At 43.9% G+C, this 22,712-nt stretch overlaps 1 protein-coding gene across 1 annotated transcript in view; it reads right to left on the bottom strand.

The window, feature by feature from the left end:
* BSCL2 (BSCL2 lipid droplet biogenesis associated, seipin) overlaps positions 1 to 20,179 on the bottom strand; it is a 354,626-nt gene extending 334,447 nt beyond the window's left edge. The window contains exons 1-2 of the mRNA XM_068260670.1: positions 19,744 to 20,179; positions 4,810 to 4,891 (exon numbers count right to left, since the gene is read on the bottom strand). Coding sequence (XP_068116771.1) covers positions 4,810 to 4,891; positions 19,744 to 19,955 — 294 coding nt within the window. The 5' untranslated portion in view covers positions 19,956 to 20,179. The remainder of the gene's footprint in view (positions 1 to 4,809; positions 4,892 to 19,743) is intronic.
* Between the last annotated feature and the right edge of the window lie 2,533 nt (positions 20,180 to 22,712).

The following is a 22,712-nucleotide window of genomic DNA, read 5'->3' on the forward strand; positions in this document are numbered from 1 at the left end:
CTGGGGAACATGGGTACTTAATTTATATATGTAGGGTGCACTTGGCTTAGTGTTAGAAAAGAGGACAGAGAGGGAATAAGAAGAGATATTTCCAAAAAAGTAACTTCAGCAATATCCTGAGCAAAAAACATAGGCAACCATAACACATGTACACGAGAAAGGATGCTGTTTTTAGATGAGAGGGGGGCTCTGACTGGAGTGGGGGGGGGGGCGCAATTTCAGTGTTTGCCATGGGCCCTATATTACCCAGATACGCCCCTGCTTGTCAGCACACAAAGACACAGCATGTCTTCCTCCCTCAACCCCCCTCTCCCAGTGCATTGAGTAACACAGACTCACTGAGATGTGTCCATGCTCTGGGCTGCTTCTGCTTCACTGTCTGCCCCCCTGCTTGTACACACAGACACTATCACTATACCTCACAGATCAGCAGCAGCTGAATGCCTGGGGGTGGGCAGCGGAACTTCCTGAAGTGTGCTGGTAGGTGGGGCAGCCTGCATACACTTTCAAGCCTCTTTAGTAAAAACAAATAAACAGCAGTGGGGAAAACAACTCTGTCAGCAGAGGGCCTTTGAAATGGTGGGGGCCCTTGAAGTGGTGGGGGCCCTAGGGCAAATGCCTAGTCTGCCTGAATGGTAGCGCCGGCTCTGGTCATGTTGTCTATAGTGATGCAAAGATTATCACTTCCTACTTGACCGAATGCCAGACAGGGAATACCATGTACTAACACGGTATTCCCTGAAGGTCTATTTTTGGCGATGCAGTGTTTTGGGTGTATTTGTAGACATACAGTGTTGCCCATATTTATTCATACCCCCGGCAAATTTAGACTTAAAGTTACATTTATTCAAGCAGCAAGTCATTTTTTGATGGGAAATGACATAGGTGTCTCCCAGAAGATAATAAGGTTGGTGAAATTTTCCTTCTTAAAACAGAAGAAAACTTGCAATAATTCAGCTATAAGTGAATATTTGTGGTTACCCACAATGCACCACTACTGAATATGCAAATTATCTCTTTTCACCCCTGTAAGCCAGGCAAGCATCCAGAACCGCTGGTGTATAGCAAGCCTATAGCTTTAAATATTACACAGCCACATCAACACCACATGCAGACAGCCTGTTTCGGACTTTTGGTCCTCATCAACATTATCAAAAGATAATAAGACAATGTACAAAAGACATTATTGCGTGGGGGGCGGGGGGGAACATCTGTTAGTTGATGTTTTTTTTAAAATTTGAGCAAAAAGTGTCCAGTCCAAAATGATTCATACCCTTCACAAACTGTCACAGTCTGTGGGAAAATCCAAAGCTCTATACCATTCCAAATAATCAAAGCAGTTCTAAATTATCCTAATTACCCTGATTAATTGGGAACAACTGTTTTAACCAATTCAACAGGTGAAAAACAGCAGCTCTCTGCAGCTGGTTTGTGGACAGTCATAGCTAAGAAAGCAGCTCAGTGAGGACCTGCGGCTGCGCATTGTGGTCGCTCACAGAAAAGGGCTACAAGGCCATGTCTAAATGTGTTCCAGTGGCTACAGTGCAAAGTATTATTAAAAAATACAAGATGTTCTGCACAGTTGAAAAACTCAGATGATGTGGTTGTAAGCCACGCTGGCCAGGAGAATAGTGAGAGAGGTGATAGAGAATCCAAGGATCACCACCAAGGCCATCCTGGTGAATCTGGGCTCTGCTGGTGGCAATGTCTCAAGGCAGACAATCCATCAGGGTTCCACTGATGCAGAACAAGGAGGACACTACTTCTCCAGATAAGGCACACAAAATCTCGTTTGGCCTTTGCAAATGCTCATCTGGACAAAGAGGAAGACTTCTGGTCTTCTGTGAAACAAAAATTGAATTGTTTGATCACAATGATGTTTCCTTCATTTGGCATAAAAAAGGGGAAGCCTTCAACCCAAAGAACACCATCCCCGCTGTCAAACATGGTGGTAGGAACCTAATGCTTTGGGGTTGTTTTTTCAGCCACTGGACCAGGAAACCTAATCACAGTAAACAGCACCATTAAAAAAATATATACATGAGGATTCTCAACAACATCATCAGGTAGCCTGCAGTCAAACTTGGCATTGGCCACCAATGGACATTTCAGCATTACCCAAAACACACAGCAAAAGTTTTGGAGTGGCCCAGCCAGAGTCCTGACTTGAATCCAATTAAGAATCTGTGGAGGAAGCTAAATCAGAGTGATGGCAAGAAGACACTGCAACCTGAAAGATTTGGAGCTCATTGCTAAAGATGAATGGGCAAAAATACCTGTGGAGATATGCAAAAAGATGGTATGCAATTATAGGAAGTGTTTGATTGCTGTAATAGCTAATAAAGGCTTTTCTATTGATTATTGAGAAGGGTATGAATAATTTTGACTGGAAATGATTTGCTAAAATGTAAATAAAAGCTGAGAAATGTTTTTTCCAACAATAATTCCTCTTGTACATTGTCTTATCTTTTGGGAGACTACTATGTCATTTGCCATCAAAAAATTATTTGCTGGTTGAATAAAAGTAACTTTAAGTCAAAATTTCCCAGGGGTATGAATAATTATGGGCAGCACTGTACCCATGCTGGGTGGGAGAAATATCTTTGTAAATGTACAACTTTGTGTAAAAAACAAAAAAAATAAAAATAAAAACAGTTATCAATTACAGAGATATACTGCATCTCACACACAGGATGGGTATGTGTGAAAAGACACCCCAAAACACATTATTCCACTTCTGAGTATGGCAATACCACGACTGACACTTTTTTGCTGCCTAGCTGAGCAAAGGTGCTCAAAGGCTTTACAGGGGTGCTCAAAATTTAGCCACCCCCCCCCCCCAAATGCCAGGATAGGAAACACAAATGACCCTATTTTGGAAAGTAGACATCCCAAGGTATTCACTGAGGGGCATGGTGAGTCCGTGGCAGATTTTATTATATTTTTTGTCACAAATTAGCAGAAATGGAAACATTTTTTTATTTTATTTTTTGTCACTAAGTGTCATTTTCCGCTAACTTGTGACAAAAAATAAATAAAATCTTCTATGAACTCACCATGAACCCTTATCGAATACCTTGGGGTGTCTCCTTTACAAAATGGGGTCATTTGGGGAGTATTTATACTATCCTGACATTCTAGCACCTCAAGAAACCTGACAGGTGCTCAGAAAAGTCAGAGCTGCTGCAAACTGCGTAAATTCACTTTTTTGTACTTTAGTTTGTAAAAGCTATAACTTTTACCCAAACCAATAAATATACATACACTTATTGGATTTTATTTTACCAAAGACATGTAGCACAATAAATTTGAACAAAAACTTGTACAGTATAGACATTTTATTTGAAAAATTACCACAGAAATGTAAATATATTTTTTTTGACAAAATTACTGTCTTTTTTGATGAATATAATAAAAACTAAAAAACGCAGCAGCAATCAAATAGCACCAAAAGAAAGTTGTATGTGTGACAAGAAAAGGAGATAAAATTAATTTGGGTAGCAGGTTGTATGACCGAGCAATAAACCGTTAAATCTGCGCAGTGCAGAATTGCAAAAAATGGCCTGGTCACTAAGGAGGTTAAAACCTAGGGTCATTAACTGGTTAAAAGCTCATTCACAAAGGTGTTTCTCTGAGGTTTTCCTGGTGGGTTTAAACAGCCCAGAAACTACTACGAAAAAGGTGTCCATAGAAGTCCATGGTAACTTTAAAATTAGTTTACCCAAACTGTCATGGGCAGCAAACACAGTGGGTGAAAGTTATCTGATGCTGTATTTCAAGAGCATATTCCCATGATTTCCTGACATCTATAAGATGAATTTTTTTTAATGAATTTTTATCCTGCTGGCGCCGCTGTTCCACACTCAAATACATTGTGTCCACTCCTGGTGGAGGGGAGTACTACACCCAGAGCCGGGACAAGGTCCTCCAGCACCCAAGGCTGAGACACCAAAGTGCGCCCCCCCATCCCTCTCACCCGAGCCGTCACACACTGATTGCTATTAGACTAAGAGGCGCCCCAGGCCTTCAACGCCTTAATCTAGTTATCTGGCTTGCAGTCACTGCCATGTATCCCCTTTTCTTATATCTCTCTGCTTCAAACACAATAGGGGAATTATAGCTGAGTGAATTGTGCGCCCCCTCCTACACTGCGCCCTGAGGCTGGAGCCTCTCTCGCCTCTGCCTCGGCCCGGCCCTGACTACACCCTTTCTTGTTTCATTACTACAGAGAGCGACTTCTTAGTCCTGAGTGAGGACAGGCCTAATCTCCTCACCTGCCCTTATAGTGGTTGCCTGAATGGTAACCCATGTTTGTGAGTATAACTTCTCGCACTTAATCATTTGATCAAATCATCTTAACATACTACACCATATTGGGCTCTCGGTTCTCTCTTTTACTGACATCTATAAGAGTTACTGTGAACACAGAAATTTAGCAGCCAAACATTTTAAAATGCTAACACTCTTATTTCATTTCAAAGCAGATATTAGGTTGTGCTAGCAAACACTGTCAAACACCCAAGTGAATGATCCCCAAACAGGAGCCTGCCAAGGTCTACCAGCCAGTTAATAATAGGGAAATCAAGAAGGCTGCAGATCATCATGTAATTTTAATAGCAGAGTTCATATACTGCACCCTCATTTTGATAACAGGGTTGGTGCTTCCATAGGGGCAAAAAATGGGAATTCTATTTATTTGGCCAGGGCTGCATTGTGCCTTAAAACGGCCCTATCTGGAAGCGTACAATTTGTACAAAATTGGCAAGATGTTTTGCGCTGCAAACAATGTAACATACTTCAGTTTCTCACCCGATCACGGTTGTTCCTAAGAAGAGACACATTGGCTGTTGGAAAGGAGCACAGGATACCAAGTGGTGGGTCACAGTTGGAGCTGAAGAATGCAAAAAGTATTTCATTACATAATACCAACATATAACTGTTTTTAAGAGCACACAGAATAATTCTTACTTATTTCTGGCACTGAAGTAGCTTACAGTCTAATGTCTCTACCAAGGCTACAGAAGCGCAGTTCTAATTAATGGACAGATGCCAAGTAGCTTACAAATATGCTTTTGGTTTGCAGTAGGAAGCTACAGCACTTGAAGAATCATCAATGAAACGCCGGAGCAGGAAAAAAGGGTGCATGCAGCAAGTGGACTAAATGGGTGCCGCCATAGCCACCAATACAAAATCGCGTTCTTTAGGTGCCAGAGCAGAAATTTGCTGCTGATACAGCGCCAGATATATATCGGCCTTTGCAGGTGCCCAAATGCTGCTATTTTGTATTGGTGCCCATGGTGGCGCCCATTTAGTCCACTTGCCCCCTATAATGCCAGTCCGCCTACCCTGCGCACCTCGTCTCTCCCTCTGAGCCGCACTTTTCTCTGTCCACCTCCACACCTACCCAAGCTTCCACCTCATTCCTCCTTACATAGATCACCTGCCTCTTGCTGGGCACCTCTTCTGTCCTGCGGCTGTGCTCCTCTACGCGTAACTCAAATTCCCTTGCCTGCCCTTTAACCACTAGCTCGGCATGAGGCCATGACTTGTGCTGGATTTCAGTGAAGAAGTGTGTGCAGAGGAAGAATTCCAGGAACAGGGTGATCAGCCACATTGAACAGGCTCTCCACCGTACCTCCCTGCCTAGCATCGTCCAGACAGGATCCAATGAGAGATGCTGCCAGGTCACAGCATGAACCAGCCCAGAGAGAAACAGCCCGCACAAGCCTGCACATCTTCTACAGGAGTTATAAACAGGTGGCAAACGAGAATTAAGGGTGCCTGGGGGAGTTCTGTGTGAGAGTAGGGTAAGGTTTGGCCATAGTTAAATATCAGTATTTAATATCAATATTTTACATTTTTATAGTAAAATATTTATATTTAATAATGATATTTTACGAATAACGTTACTATGCACCCTTTTTCCCTGTTTTGTGCACAGTCAAAAATCAGATCGTATAAATTAAAAAAAAAAAAAACAGAATCGCATGTAGTGTACAAGAGGCCTTAATGCGTTTTTCGCACGCAGAAAAAAAAAACTGACATTCTGATAACTCTGCACATTTTGTCAGTTTTCTCTATCGATTACATTACCTGCTGTGAAAAAAAATGCATAACACATGCTTGGTATGCAGAAAATGTATGCAGAAAAAAGTAACGTGTGTGGAAAACTGAAAGACAAGCATGTTTCCTGCCTTAAAATATAGTTCAAGCTCAGATGTTTTTTTCTAGGCTCATGTAAGCAAACAGCTACAGAGCCAGTTTATGTCTATGTCCAAGCTCCATGATTAGCTGATGCCAAAGCTGGAGTCCAGACACTTATCATTCACTGCATTAAGTATTACAGCGCTTTTAGAGACTTAGATTGTGCAGAGCATACCTATGGAATAACCACCGGGAGATTTGGGCACAGGAAAGGCCGCCTGCACACTGCAAATCCGATTTGCGATTCTGATTTTCCCTGGATGCTATAAAAAGTAAAAATACACAAAAAACGTAGCATGCAGTAACGATTAAAAAACGGAATTGCATGTAAAATCGAGTCAAAATCACAAATCGGAATCGCATGTAGTGTGCAAGAGGCCTAAAGCCGATATATAGCTTTTTATATAGCTGTAATTTCTATTACGGCCTATGGTGGTGCCGGCTGCACCCAAATCTCCTGCTCTGTTTTAACAGCGCTCGTATGCAGGTGCCGTTCTAAGGCCACTTACAGACATCAGACCATAGTCTTTGGAAAATGAAAGATCACAGACCAATCTTACCACCCTTCCTGTAGTATAAGAGCCATACTCTACACAGTCTTTTCTATGGAGCTGAACTCCACATCAGAAAAAAAATCATTGCAAGCTGCTGCACACACAGATGCTGTACAGACACAAAAGATCAGTATCTGCAAAAGATCTGTTCCTGCCAAAAATCCATTCCTGCAAATTGCAATGATAGTCTATGAGATCTGCAGATCATCATACACACATGATTTAACTGACATTCATCTGCAGATCAGATCCACCAGGATGGATTTTCAGATCTGCAGATCTGCAGATGAATGTCAGTTAAATCATGTGTGTATGATGATCTGCAGATCTCATAGATTATCATTGCAATTTGCAGGAATGGATTTTTGGCAGGAACAGATCTTTTGCAGATACTGATCTTTTGTGTCTGTACAGCATCTGTGTGTGCAGCATCTTGCAATGATTTTTTTCTGATGTGGAGTTCAGCTCCATAGAAAAGACTGTGTAGGTATGGCTCTCATACTACATGAAGGGTGGTAAGATTGGTCTGTGATCTTTCATTTTCAAAAGACTATGGTCTGATGTGTGTATGTGGCCTATGGCTCTTATACTACAGGAAGGGTGGTAAGATTGGTCTGTGATCTTTCATTTTCCAAAGACTATGGTCTGATGTCTGTATGTGGCCTTAGTCTGAACAGTAGAGATTATGCATTCCCTAGTGTTTGCCATGTCAGTATACTACTGGGCAAAGCCCCGCCTCCCTTTGCCCTAATAGGACAATAAATCTATAAAAGATCTCTCCCACCCCATGCCATCATTCCTTTTTTTGTCCTCGCCTCCAGCAGGATTTGTTTCCCTTACCTCCGCTTTGCGGGTCCAGCAGCGTGGCTCTCTGCTGTAGTCCTTGTGCTTCGGTAGCTAAAGGCTCCCATAAGACAAGGAGCCCCCTCTGGTACTCTCCGGGGCAAGTAAGGTTAAGTTCCTGCGACCACTTGGGATACCTAAAGGGTATTGTGGTTTCCCTGCAGCTTTAAAATTGGTGTGGTCAGTGCCTGCTGTCTTCCACTTCATGGCCGGTTTTTTCTCTCATCCGCATACTCAGTAGCGGACTGGGAGGGACTGCTCGCAGCCTGGATTCCTGGGTAGTGGAAGTGCGAGGAGTATTCTCGCGCGCGCGAGATTTCCCCTGTATTTCCACAGTTCTGGCGGAAGTGGGTCGGCGGCCATTTTGGATATGGGCGGATGGTCGCCGGCAGAGCGCTTCCGCTTAGGGGAGTATTTAAACCTCGGAGAAGGGTCTCTCCACAGCGGCGGCATCTGAGGTGGTGTCTGGAGATCTCAGTGACCCCAGAGGAGGTGTGATCTTGGCCGGACTCTGGACAGGTATGAGACTGTTTTGTCGTGGTGCGGAAGTGATAGCTGGGGTAATGTGATCCTCCCTCCGTGGGGGTTTTGGGCTCAGCTTGTTGTAGTTGTGTTAATGTGGTACTCTAGCTGGCTGGGAACAGAGGCTTGTTCTGTAGTTACATTAGTCATGTTGCTGCTTCTTTGTGGAGAGTATGTATAGATATATATATATATATATATATATATATATATATATATATATATATGATGTGGCTGGAAGTTATAGTGGTGGAGGTAGGCAATTAGGCAGTTTGTGTCTATGTAGTCAGGTCCACTATGTGAGTATGTAGGTATTTATATGTATATATATTATAGAGGTGTGTATAATTATATATGCATGTATCTGCATTGGGGTGGACATATAATATATAGGTCTAGAATTATATGTGTATATAGGTATGTTGAGGAATTCCTAAGTGATGAGTAGTGGATAGTAGCTTTCTACTCTATCCGCTAGTCATCTGGCAGACGCTTTAATTTTAAATGCTGGTACTGTTGAAAGAAAGGGGAGACTTCAAAGGGGCAAGTCCTCATAGTTCGTTAATTTCTTTCAGCTGCTGCAATGGGAAAACGTAGCGGAGAGTACCAAAAGCTCGAATCTAGTTCGAGATCAAATAGGTAAGGGTGGTAAGTATTTTTTTTTTGTGAGCTGAATTCTCTCAATCAAAATACTGACGATTTTTATCGTCATTTTTTTGGTAGGCATAAAGAAGACTCCAAGTCTCGAGGAAGTTCTCGACGAGACGAGTCAAGAGAGAGATCAAGATCACAAAAATGTGTGTCCAAAGAACAAGTTGAATCAACACATCAAAGTGGTTCCAAAGAGAAGTCAAAAGTTACCCAGCCTCAGGATAAGAGGTCATCTTCAAGTGAAAAATCAGTTCTAGAGGTCCGAGCGGGTCCCTCGGGGATAGAGACTCAATTGCCAGCTGGTCCTCCAACGGATAGTTGCTGGATCTGTGGAAGGCCTTTTCTGCCTAGTAAAAAAGTGTGTGATTTATGTTATGCAGATATAGCGAGAGAGGGAAGAGATGTATCATCGCTCATCAAACAAGTAGTGAAAGATGCAGTTTCAGAAATTTCAGTGACTAATAAGACACCTCAGCCCAAGCATACCTCTTCTCCAGAATCACAGTCAGATTCAAGTTCAGACTCTGGGAATGAGGGTCTAGGTTTTGATTTTTCATTAGTTCCTCCATTTGTGACACGTGTCAAGCAGGCAATTGAGTGGGAGGAAGAGGTGTCGTCACCAAAAAGTAAAAAGAAGAGATATTATAAGGAGTTAAGTAAAGAGAAAATAGTATTCCCTCTGATGGAAGAAATTAGGGAGCTGATTCTTAATGAATGGGAGAAAACAGTGAAAAAGCCTTCTTTGAAAAACAGATTTCAGAAGTTATATCCCCTTGCTGAAGAAAGTGAGAACTTAGTGCAAGTAAGCCCATTGGTTGATGCCTCTTTAGTGAAACTGGTAAGGAATGTCACGCTTCCAATGGAAGATTCTACACTGTTTAGATATGTACTAGACCGCCAGATAGACCAGGATCTTAAAAGATGTTATTTGTCAGCAGGGGAGTCTGCCAGGGTTGCTATAACATTGACTTCAGTAGCGAAAGCATTGAAAGTATGGATTGAGGTTTTGCAGAGAGCAATGAAGAGGAAGGAAACGTTAGAAGATCTGTCATTTGCCTTTCAGGAGTTATCCCTAACGGCAGATTTTGTGGGGGCTGCAAGTATTGACTTAGTTAGAACTTCAAGCCGGTCCATGCTCTATTCGATTATGGCTAGGAGGTGTTTATGGTTGAAACCATGGGCTGCAGACCCGACTTCGAAGCAATCCTGGTCAAAGATCCCATTTGATGGGAAAAATTTATTTGGTCCAAAGATGGACGCAGCCATCTCACGAGTGACGGGCGGAAGGTCCGGTCTCTTACCACAGGATCGGAAATTCAGGAAACAAGTGGGAGGGAGATTCCCTCAATACAAAAAGCAAGTTTATAATAGATTCTCTGAGGTCAAATCGTACAAACCTGGTAGGGAATTCAGAAGGAATTGGCGGCCGAATCAGTCTTTTCAGAGATCGAACAGATCTAAGGGGCCTAATGCTGCATCGGCAGCGAATAAGTCTTTTTGAGATGAGGCCCGTCCAAGTTGTTCCGGTGGGAGCCAGACTACAGCAATTCAGGGACATCTGGACGGGAGTCATAGACAATGCCTGGGTGAAAACGACAGTGTCATTAGGCCACGAATGGACTTTCAAAGGTGGTACACCAAGGGACAAGTTGGTAATAACAAAGATTCCAAAGTCAAAAGACAAGAGAAGGGTCTTAGAGGAATATGTGTCCAAATTGATATGTCAAAAAGCGGTTTGTCAAGTTCCGCCTTCAAAAAGAGGTACAGGCTTCTACTCTCCAATCTTTCTAATAAAGAAGAAGTCAGGGGATCTAAGACCAGTGCTAGATTTAAAGAAATTAAACAAGTATATTTACATTCCAAAATTCAAAATGGAAACGCTATCTTCTAACATAATGTCGATGCGGCCAGGAGATTGGATGTCGTCCATAGATCTAAAGGACGCGTATTTCCATGTTCCGGTGGCGCAGAAGTACCAGAAGTTTCTTCGGTTTGCGGTGGGTCAATTTCACCTACAATTTGTTTGTCTTCCTTTCGGTCTCGCGACGTCGCCGCGAACGTTTTCCAAGGTACTTCTGGCTGTAGTTTCAGTGCTGCATCTTCAGGGAATACGCGTCCTTCATTATCTGGACGATATCATTCTCCTGGCCGCATCGAGGCAACTACTGCTGCAGCATCAGTTGGTACTGATAGAGGCATTGGAGAAATTCGGATGGATTCTGAATCGCGAGAAAAGTCTCTTGATTCCTGCTCAAAGGATGTTGTTTCTGGGGGCAGTAATAGATACAGTTCAACAGACAATCTCACTGCCGCAAGAAAAAGTGATCAAGATTCAAAAGATAGTTCAAAGATTTGTACTAAAACACTTTGCGCAAGCGAGAGAGTGTCAGAGATTATTGGGGCTGATGTCGTCAACGATTCAGATGGTACCATGGGCTCATTGGCATTTAAGGACCTTTTAGTTGAATTTTCTAGGGCAGTGGGACAGGAAAGACTTGAAGCAATGGATATACATTCCGGAACAAGTGAGGAATTCCTTGTATTGGTGGATGAGCAACCACAATCTGATCAAATCAAGGAGTCTATTACCTCCGCATTGGAAAGTGATGTCTACAGACGCCAGCATGATGGGCTGGGGAGCAGTGTTAGACGGTCAGTCAGCACAGGGGTCCTGGAAGGTGTCAAATGAGCAAGTAGTCTTGAATGTGCTGGAACTCAGGGCAGCCCACCAGGCTATCCATTATTTTCTGCCAACACTGAAGGGGCAATCGTTGTTACTCAAAATGTACAATGTATCGGCAGTTTCTTATGTGAAAAAGCAGGGGGGCACGCACAGCAAGTCATTAATGAGAGAAGAATCCCCAATAATGGAGTTAGCACAGTATCACTTCAAGGAAATCTCAGCGGTGTACATTCCAGGGCCACAGAATCAGCAAGCAGACTTCCTTTCACGACATTACCTGGACAACAACGAGTGGTCATTGAATCCGGAGATATTTCACCAGTTAGTAACCAGGTGGGGTATGCCTCAAGTGGACTTATTTGCGTCTCGAAAGAACAACAAGACTCCACTATACTTCTCGAGATTTCCGGATCACCAAGCGTTGGCAGTGGATGCGTTGACTCAACATTGGTGGTTCAGAACAGCATATGCATTCCCACCAACACCACTAATATTCAAGTTTCTGCAGAAGTTGAGTTTTCACAAAATCGTGGTGATAGCGATCCTGCCACACTGGCCAGCAAGACCATGGTTCCCGCTTCTTCTTCAGATGGCTCAGGAGAAGCCGTTGCCGTTACCGTTGAAAGAGGATCTTCTCTCACAGGGGGCCATCAAGCATGGCAATCTGAAGCAGTTACACCTGATGGCCTGGCTTTTGAAAGGGCTAGGCTGTTGAACTCGGGATGTTCGATTGAAGTGGTAGAGACGTTACTTAGGGCTAAGCAACCTACAACGGTCGTGTCCTATAATCGAGTTTGGAAGGCGTTTACTGAATTTGCAAAAAAATCGGGGGTTTTCGCCATTAAATATAAAACCATGTGATCTTCTGGCATTCTTACAGAACGGACTAGATCTTAATTTATCCTATTCAACGTTACGCAGACATATATCAGCTATTTCATCTTTTTCAGGAGTATCTTGGTCATCTCATCCGTTGGTGAAACAATTCTTTAAGGCAGCAATAAAGCTAAGGCCTCCGTTTAAACCTAGATTCCCTAAATGGGATCTGACGTTAGTTCTAGATTTTCTATCATCTGAACAATTTCAAAATGAGTCAGTGACACTGCAAGACCTTTCATGGAAAACAGTATTTTTAATAGCAATAACGTCTGGAAGGAGAATCTTGGAGTTACAAGCTTTGTCTCATAAAGAACCATATCTGGAGTTCTATCAGGATAGGGTAGTGTTATACCCAGTTCAGTCTTTCCTTCCAAAATGTACTTCATCACTTCACCTGAATCAGGAATGGACTCTTCCGTCATTTAATTCACAGGAGGATCCATCTAAGCCTCATTCGTTAGATATTCCCTCTACAATTAAAGCATATCTACGGGCAACAGAAGGGATAAGAGACTCAGACAGACTTTTTGTTATCCCATCGGGGTACAGGAAAGGGAAAATGGCATCCACGAGAACGTTGGCTTGTTGGATTGTTAAACTGATTCAGGCGGCCTATAAGTCAAGGGACTTGGAGCCTCCGCAGGACATTAATGCCCACTCGACAAGAAGTATATCTTCTTCATGGGCGGCACTGAATAAAGTGCCATTAATGACGGTGTGCAGGGCAGCTAATTGGTCTACAGATCACACTTTTTTGAAACATTATTGTGTGGAACCTGCTGCTCTTTCAACCATGCAGTTTGGAAAGAAAATTATTGCTTCTGCTGTAAATGATGCAGTTTGATGCCTGTATATAGTACTGTTAACTTGTATTAAATTTGTGTGCAGCATACCCACCCTTGATTGGTCTAGTTATTGCCCAGTAGTATACGGACATGGCAAACACAAGGAATATGGAAAACTGTATACTTACCTGGGTAGTTTTCCTTTCCTAGTGTTTGTCCATGTCAGTATACGACCCCACCCTATGCTGTCGGCTCGTGCTAGTAACGTGGAATGATGGCATGGGGTGGGAGAGATCTTTTATAGATTTATTGTCCTATTAGGGCAAAGGGAGGCGGGGCTTTGCCCAGTAGTATACTGACATGGACAAACACTAGGAAAGGAAAACTACCCAGGTAAGTATACAGTTTTCCATATTCTATTTACCAGGATCAGAGGCATGCACTAGAAGTGAAAAATACTTTATGTTGCTTCTGTTTATGAAATCAAAATGTCAGGACTTTTGGCTGCAGAAAGTTATTTTTTAAAAAAAAAAAGTGAAAATTGTGTATTCTGATTGCTAAACTTTTTGATGCTGTTTTTAGATCTGTGTCTGGAGAATGGGTTCTAAAGCCTCATACACTTTGGGGCGACATTGCTGGGCCTAGGCTGTACAGACACATCGCTAGCCTGCAAGCTTCCAATGCATTCTGTTGCTATGCTGGGGAGCTGAGGGCCAATGGAGCGATGCGGGGATGATGTCACTCTGCAAACCGGGTGAGTAATAAAGATATTGCTCTTGGCCGGTGATTGGCCAAATTGATCTGCCAAGGCTGATCGCTGGCCTAGGTTTTGGAAAGCATTTGCGGTCGCAGTACACATGCTACACATTCTAGATTCACATCAGAGGCAGTCGTTGTACGCCGTCTCGGCCAATGTCATCTAGCATATGTACAAGGCTTTAGGCCACAGTTAAAACACCATTTTTATACATTTAATGGATCAACGCCCTGTTAATCGGATCTACAGATAAGGTTCTGCGCCCCTTACAGCTAGTACAGAATGCTGCAGCCAGACTCCTAGCCAATGCCCCCCGCAGCTCACACATCACCCCAGTACTGCAAACTCTTCACTGGTTGCCAGTAAAATGGAGAATCAATTTTAAGATCTGCCTGCTGACATTCAAGGCTCTACACCACATGGGACCCAAATACATAGCGGATCTATTGGAACTTTATGCCCCTCCACGCACCCTCCGCTCTGCCAACAAGATGAAGCTGGTTATTCCCAGGATACACTTAACATTTGGTGCTCGGGCCTTTTCCTACGCAGCCCCTACTCTATGGAACTCACTTCCACAATCAGTACGAGAGGCTCCTTCTCTGGACAGCTTTAAAAAAAGGCTAAAAACTCACCTCTTTTCCCGAGCCTTTGAGACTGCATAATGCAGGGTCACAGCGCTTTGAGTCCCCAGGGAGAAAAGCGCTATATAAATATTATTGTTATTGTTGTTATCATTTTAAATTAAATACGTATAACAGAAGTTTGACAGGTTTTTCAATATTAAAAACAAGGAAAATTCCTGCTGCACTTATTCATCTTCATTTCCTCCTCAGCAACTTCAAGCTTTCAGTAAAGCTGGGTACACACATCCAATTTTGACTGGCCAATTTTACCACTTTCATGTAGTATGAGAGTTTGCCTACGCTTTCATATCACATGGAGGAGGTAAAATTGGCCAGTTATTGGCCAATCAAAATTGGATGTGTGTACCAAGCTTTAGTCTGAAGCCATGCCTCCTTCCAAAACACTAACAGCCCTGACGGCTACTAATTAGTGTAAACATATGACTTCAGCTCACATTGCAATAATTTTGCAAGTTTATAAGTATGCCTCTCAACTATCACGATTTTGGCAGCACTGCCCCTGGTTGAGAGGCATGATCCCATGTCATCCCCCACAATGTCCTGGCAGATGCAGAGCAGCAGAAGTATACAGCTGCACACTGAGCCAGTTGTAATGACAGCCTGGGTAATGCAGCTCAATCTGTGGAGAGAGATGAGTAACTTACCAAGTCTCACTCCCAGCACTGATCTCTGCATATGGGGGAGGGAGGGGGAAACCACTAGACACCAGGGAAGACTATGTATGGGAGAGGGAGGGGAAAACCACTTGACACCAGGTATTACAGCATTGGGAACAGAAGGGGGATCACTAGACACCAGGGATGACAGTATGGGGAAGGAGGGGGCACCACTAGACACCAAGGTTCACTGTATGGAGGAGGGATGGGGGCATACTAGACACCAGGGATCACTGTATGGGAAAGGAAGGGGGGGGGGCACTAGACGCTAGCAATCACTGTATCTCACGATACAATAAGATGATCCAATTTTATGCCAATATGATAAAAACGATCGGCTCTCCCAATTCATTGAAAGCTGAAAATTTAAATCCGATTGGATTTCCCATGCTTTTGTAATTCAATATAAGTCGATCCAGAATGGTGGATTTTTCTAATAATTTTTTATGAAAATTAAATGGTGTAGGGTAGATAGTCAATGTATTAATTTATAGACCCAAGCAATTTTTTCAGAGTTTTTATCTTAACCGCTTGCCGCCCGCGTCACGCCAGCAGGCGTGGCCGCGGCGGCAGCCCCAGGACCAACTAACGCCAATTGGCGGAAAGTCCTGGGGCAGCAGTTTACGGGAGATCGCGCGCACGATGCGCGCGCATCTCCCGCTTGGTGGGCGGAGCTGAGCTCCGCCTTTAGTCTCCGAGCGGCGATCGCCGCTCGGGAGACTGTTACACGGCGAAACCGACGTGTATTTACATGTGCAGCGCTGCGATCAGCAGCAGCGCTGCACTGGGGACAGCCGTGTGACACGGCTGTCCCCATGGGGGACAAGAGAGCGATCGGCTCTCATAGGCAGAAGCCTATGACAGCCGATCGCCGTGATTGGCCGGCTGGGGGGAGGGAGGCGATTTAGAATAAAAAAAAAAAAAGGCAAAAAATATTAAAAAAAACAAACAAACAAATATTTATAAAAAAAAAAAATAAACACAGGGGGGGCGATCAGACCTCACCAACAGAGAGCTCTGTTGGTGGGGAGAAAAGGGGGGGTGGGAGATCACTTGTGTGCAGAGGTATACGGCCCTGCAGCTTGGCCTTAAAGCTGCAGTGGCCAATTATGGTAAAATTAGGCTGGTCACTAGGGGGGTTTACCACCATGGTCCTCAAGAGGTTAATTGGGGAATAATTGAACATACGTGTGGTACATTGTTCAGATTTTTTTAAATATGACAATCAGAAAAATTGATTGTAATACTTGAACTGAAAAGAAATAAGCCACCTTGAGGGCTTGTTCACACCTAGGGCATTTGCTCTTTTTTAAAGCACCGGCGATTTGCAAAATCGTCCCCTGAAATCGCTTGTGCAATGATTCCCCATTGAGAGAGTTCACATCTGAGCGGTTTGTTTCCGGTCCAAGCGTTGCCTGAACCATTTTTAGGGGGATTTTGCTACAATGGAAGGTATAGGAAAAGCGCAAAATACTCACAAAATTTCTTTGTGCGGCGATTGCGTTTGCGCTTTGATGAATAAATACATTATACTGCGCAGGCGCAGTACACGCCAGATGACGTGGATGCTTGGAAATGAGTGCCCACACAGGCACAGAAGAGACAACGCACCAGCAGGTTGAAAATCATTACGGGCAGCCAACAGGACACCGATGAGGATCGGTGCTGCAGAGAGGGACTGAAACGGCTGCTATGGGCTGGAAGAAGCCCCAGGTGAGTAAACATAGGTTGTTGCCCGTTGCCTCGGAAGTCCTTTAACCTTGTTAGCGGTAATCACAAGTCCAGCTTGGGTTGAAAAAACAAGCCAGAAGTGGGAACCCCGAGCTGGACTCGTGGTAGCTGCCAGGAGGTTACTGCAGCAGGCGTTTTCACTGACCTTCCGGGGGATCCTGACGTTGGCCGCCATTCTTCTTCCTCTCCACGGAGGCTCTGCATCCCCCTGGTGAGATCGCCATCTGTCATCATGACAACACACAACGATCTCACTACAGGGTTAAAGCGCCACCCAGAGGACGGAGGGAAAACTGCAGCACTGGATCCCAGGAGCTAAAAGCATGCAAAAAAATTTGCACCACTTTTAGACCCTAAAATCCGGAAAGAATCATAACGCCAAGGGGGTCAGGGCTTGTTTCCACTGTTGCAACGCGATTTCGGCCGCATTCCGACGCTTGTAAAAACGCATGCGGATGCGTTTCCGCATGCGTTTTTACCCGCGATTTCGCCTGCGATTTCGCATGGCAGGGTGCCATGCGAAATTAACCATGACACTGCCAGGGCAAAATAAAATTGAAAAAGGTGCGAAATCGCACGCGAAATCGCGGGTAAAAACGCATGTAACAAACGCATGCGTTTTTACTATTAAATACATTAGCGGCGATTCGCACGGATTCCCTACGCAGGCGAAATCGTTGGCTCTTTTGTGCGTTTTTTTCACGTTGAAAAAAACGCACCTCAACAACGCTACAGTGGAAACAGGCCCATCCACTTGCATTACATGTGCGGATCTGCATGCACATGACCCACACAGTACTATCTCAATTTTCTGCTCTACTTAGCAAAATTGCTGTTTATAGATAATAGAGCATAAAAAAAAAAAAAAAAAAGAAAAAAAAAAAAAAAAAGAAAAGAAAACAAAGAATGTTGCGTAAGCGCTTTCTGTCCATTTTAATAATAATTCACAAATTTGCAAAAAAGACACAATGGGCCCAATTCACAAAGCTTTTTCACCAGTTTTCCTCGTTTTTACCTTATCTATGTTACTTTTTTAAGCTCCAAAAGAGCAAAAATATAATGTAGTTACAGTAAGGGTCCTTTTACACTTAATCAGTTGCTCTCAATTATATATTATAAGTGAAATACATCTGATTTTCAAAGTATTGCCCATGTTTTCCCTATGGCCTCTTTTACACTTAACGCGTTTTAACTGAAATCTTCTTCCCAATGCACTGATATGGAAAAAACGCGTACCAACACGCACTAACGCACACCAACTGATTAAGTGTAAACGGGGCCTAAGGTAAGAAAAGTAATATTGAAATGGGAGTTAATCAGGAACACCTTACTTTGCTTGTAAATGTGCTCAAAGGTTATTCTTATCAATTAGGTGATAAATAAGTAATTGATGAGAAGTTTTGTGAATAAAGCCCATTGTCTTTATAGCTATAAAGGTTCAAAGGGGGATAAAATGACATTTGATAAGTCTGTTAACATATAAGCACCTTACACAAAATGTACTTGTATGTTATGCTGGGCATACATGGTTTGTTTCTGCTGCTCGATTCTCAGTTCAATCGTTTTTGCCACTCGATCCTGCAGCCCATTCACTTATCTTCCGCTCGTTTATCTTATCTTTTTCCATTCACTTCTATCAGGAATCAAGCGGCAAAACAATCGAACAGGACATCGGACACGTCAGAAATTATTTATCTAAACATCTATCTGCCTTAAAAACGAACCATGTATTCCCAGCATTAGACTAGGTTTCTTGAGAATTTTTTTTCCTCCAGCACAACTAAATACATTGCAATGCTTTCACTATAGTCTCAAAGTCCCATAGATTGGCAGCTGGCCAACAGATTTGACCATCAGATAGATCCCTCTCTGATAAAATCTGATCAGAGAGGGATCCACTACCCGCCACACACTACACAAAGATTTCCAATACATTTCAAGCATGAAAGCTATTGGAAATCTGTGAAGCTACCTCTGCCTGCCAGGCCCCCTGCTTACATGCATGTGCTCCCCCCAGGATGTGCAGAGTATTGGCAGTGTTGCTTATACTCACCTATCCACTGGCGAACTCCAGTATTTTCTCTTCATCGCTGCCAGGCACCTGTACCCTGTGATGTAGAGACATGTACATGCCAACAGGTAATTGAGTACAGGTGCCCATTGGCAATGGAGAGGAGACAGAGGACACGCACTGGCAGAGAAGCGAGTATGAGCTCCATTGCAACACTCGGCACAGCCCCGTTGATAAACATATGGGGTGAAACTAGCCGGGAGGCCATCGCTTTATCTGGAAATCGAATGCCACTACTGATGCACACCTTGCTGGATCGATAATTTTGATTGATTTCAGACAGAAATAAATCAAAATTATAATCGGGCGGACACTTTGCAGCATCAGTCGCTGGCAGATTCAATCGTCATCATTGACATTGCCGGAGATCGATTTCACAAATCGAGTAATGTATGGGCACCTTAACTCCCTACATTTTAGACAGATACTTAGAGAGGCAATACTCTGCTGCAAACTTAGAACAGGAGAATCTGTATATGGTCACCCTAGGACACTAGATAAAAGTATGTTTTTCTCCATTATCATTTTGGATGTACATCCTAATTACATATATAGTTTTGCACAGTGCACCCTACTACTCAGAATGAGGAAAATCGGGGGTGTTCTTTGGACCTAAACACTGCACTTTGTGCTTGCAAGTGAAAATTGAACTTCCTCTGATCAGAGCTAAGAACATTTTTAAACATAAAGTTAAAAAAAAAAGTGTGTGTCATAATTATTTATTTTGAACTAAGGACATTACTTAGATGTATAAACATACCTGTACTGATAGTGCACAGGGCAGGAGAATTTTACAGCTGGCATGTAGGAATAGTAGAAGCTGCCATATAGAAACACAGAAACCCAGAGAAGTAAGAGCAGGACACAACATAAGATTCCAGTTTGAAGAAGCAACCTGCGTGCCCGTAGGAACATCAGCAAACACATATCTTCCATCCATTGTAGGAGAGGAGGCGACAATTCGTGAGACATAATGATAGATAAACAGCACAGAAGCTGTCTTGTAACCAATGCAACAATGTCCACGTTTTAGCAGAAATGCTGATCTTACAGAATGCACGGGTGTGCTGGGTAAGTGACTGTGTATTCTAAACATGTGATAGTATAACAAATGATTTGCTATGTCTCCTCTAACTTCCCTTCTCTGCCTGCGCTGAATGCTGGGTTGTGGATTCCCAGAAGTCGGCAAAAGTGATACGACACCGGAAACATTAAAAGGCTCTACAAATTACATCCTGGTGTCAGAAGCGAACTACATCTATGTAATGTTGCGGGAACGACTATCCATACGATAGGCTTATCAGCCTGGATACATTAAGAGTTCGAGAAAATAGGTGCATGAAGAAAGCCTAGCATTTCACGTCAAACGTTACATGTTTGTAGCATGCCTTGTTGTTACATTAAATTTAGTGTGGAAATCGGTTATCTGGGAACTGAAGTGTACCGGGTGAAAGAGAACAGGAAATCATAGGAGGAAGGCAATATTAGAATAAAGACTTCAGAAATTGTTTTATTTCTATGCCAATCTATAAAGAGAGAATAAAAAAATACAGACAACACCGAAACATTTGTAAAGCTCTTTTCTCCCATAAGACCTAAAGCGCATTAGGGCCCTTTTCCTCTAGCAATCGCAATCACAAACACCAGCAATTGGGATTTTTCATTAACTTTATGTCATTGCGATTTTTCATTTGCATTGCATTGTCCCTTTTAAAATTGGTCCAGAAATCAATTGCGATTTGCAAATCGAATCACTATAGTGGAAAATACTTCTCATGATTTCTGTGATAAAGTAGCAACCCTAGTGATTTAAAAATTACTAGCGATGCAGTGGTAAAAGGCCCTTAGGCCTCTTTCACACTACAAAATGCAATCGCTAAGCTCTTAACAATTGCGATTTTGCAAAGCGATTTTAAAGGAATCTGTGTTTTTGCACACTCTTGAAAAATCGCTCTAAAAATGGCACAGGGAGCACATTTTCAATTTTGATAAAAATAAAAACACTGCAGTGAGAACACCCTCTTAGGATGCTACTGCCTTAGGGCCCGTTTCCACTACTTAGTGATGCGAATGCGGCTACCTAGCCGCATCGCATCACTTCAGCCGCCGACTGCATCACTTCCGCATCTCCCAATGCGGAAGTGTATTGGATGGGAGATGGAGATGGGACGCGGCTGCGGGTGGATGCGGCCGTGCGAGAATCTGCAGCATGCTGCAGATTCTCGGATCACTCCGCACCGCTCTGCACAACATGCACGCAGTGGAAACTCTTCCATTGCTGTGCATGTGTTTCAGGACACCTGCGGTGCGATGCGGCTATGTAGCCACATCGCACCGCTCCTAGTGGAAACGGGCCCTTAGCGCTTTGCCAGGCCCTGGCAATCGGCAAACTGAGTGCAATCCCTCATAGTGTGAACCAGCCCTCAAAGTTTGTCTCAGATCAGTACGTAGTGATATGCTACAGGGGAAAAAGTTATGAACAAGGATCCATTAATTTGCGCAGACATTTTATACTGCGATTTGCGCAAAAAAAATACTGCACAACTGCAAAAACGAAGTACTTCATTATTTAAGAAGCTTCTGTTTGCAATCACATGAAAACAAAATGTGCCAATAAACTAACTTTTGCCATATGTAATAATGCAAACTCTACACAGCTCTGCTGCAATGACATGTCTCTGCAACATGCCATTAAAGGCCCATACACATGTCAAGCCTGCGCACCCAGTAGTCCAGGGGTTCATTGCTGCTCACAGTGTCTACATCCACACTTAACCCCCTTGCCAGTCCAATTCCCGCGGCAAGGGGGAGCAGAGCACTTTAAAAAAAAAAAAATTAAATCATGTAGCGAGCCCAGGGCTCGCTACATGATAGCCGCTGAGCAGCGGCATCCCCCCACCCACTCCGATCGCCTCCGGCGATCAGAGTAAGCAGGAAATCCCGTACAGAACGGGATTTCTTGCTGGGCTTCCCCGGTCGCCATGGCGACTGGGCGGGTAGCGGCGAATCGGCGGGTAGCGGCGGCGATCGCGTACCACACGCAGCTAGCAAAGTGCTAGCTGCGTGTAGGGAAAAAAAATTTTTGAAAATCGGCCCAGCGGGGCTTGAGAAATCCTCCTACGCAGGTTACCCCGATTTGAGCTTGGGATAACCGGCAAGGAGGTTAAAGGAAAGGTTCAGGGAGGTGTTTAAAAAAATACAAATACTAATCCACTTACCTGGGGCTTCCTCCAGCCCGTGGCAGACCGGACGTGCCCTTGATGCCGCTCCGGAGGCTCCCAGGCTTCTCCGGTGGCTCACCCGACCTGGCCAGGCCGGCTTCCAGGTCGGGCTGTTGTGCGCTTCAACATGCGTCTCGCGGTCAGGCTGACGTCATCGAACATCCTCCAGGCTGTACTGAGCAGGCGCAGTAGTTCTGCGTTTGCGCAGTACAGTCCGTAGGACGTCCGATGATGTCAGCGCGGCCGCGTGAGACGCACATTGGAGCGCAAGGAGAAGCCCGACCAGGAAGCCGGCCTGGCCAGGTCGGGTGAGCAACCGGAGAAGACCGGGAACCTCTGGAGCGGCATCGAGGGCACGTCCTGCCTGCCACGGGCTGGAGGAAGCCCCAGGTAAGTGGATTAGTATTTTTATTTTTTTAAACACCTCCCTGAACCTTCCCTTTAAGGCCAGGTAGTCGGCTACCTGCCGGTTGAGGCGTTGGTGGAGGGTGGATCCGGAAGGGCTAAG

This window comes from Hyperolius riggenbachi, chromosome 11 (genome assembly GCF_040937935.1).
Source record: "Hyperolius riggenbachi isolate aHypRig1 chromosome 11, aHypRig1.pri, whole genome shotgun sequence".
NCBI classification, from domain to species: Eukaryota; Metazoa; Chordata; class Amphibia; order Anura; family Hyperoliidae; genus Hyperolius; species Hyperolius riggenbachi.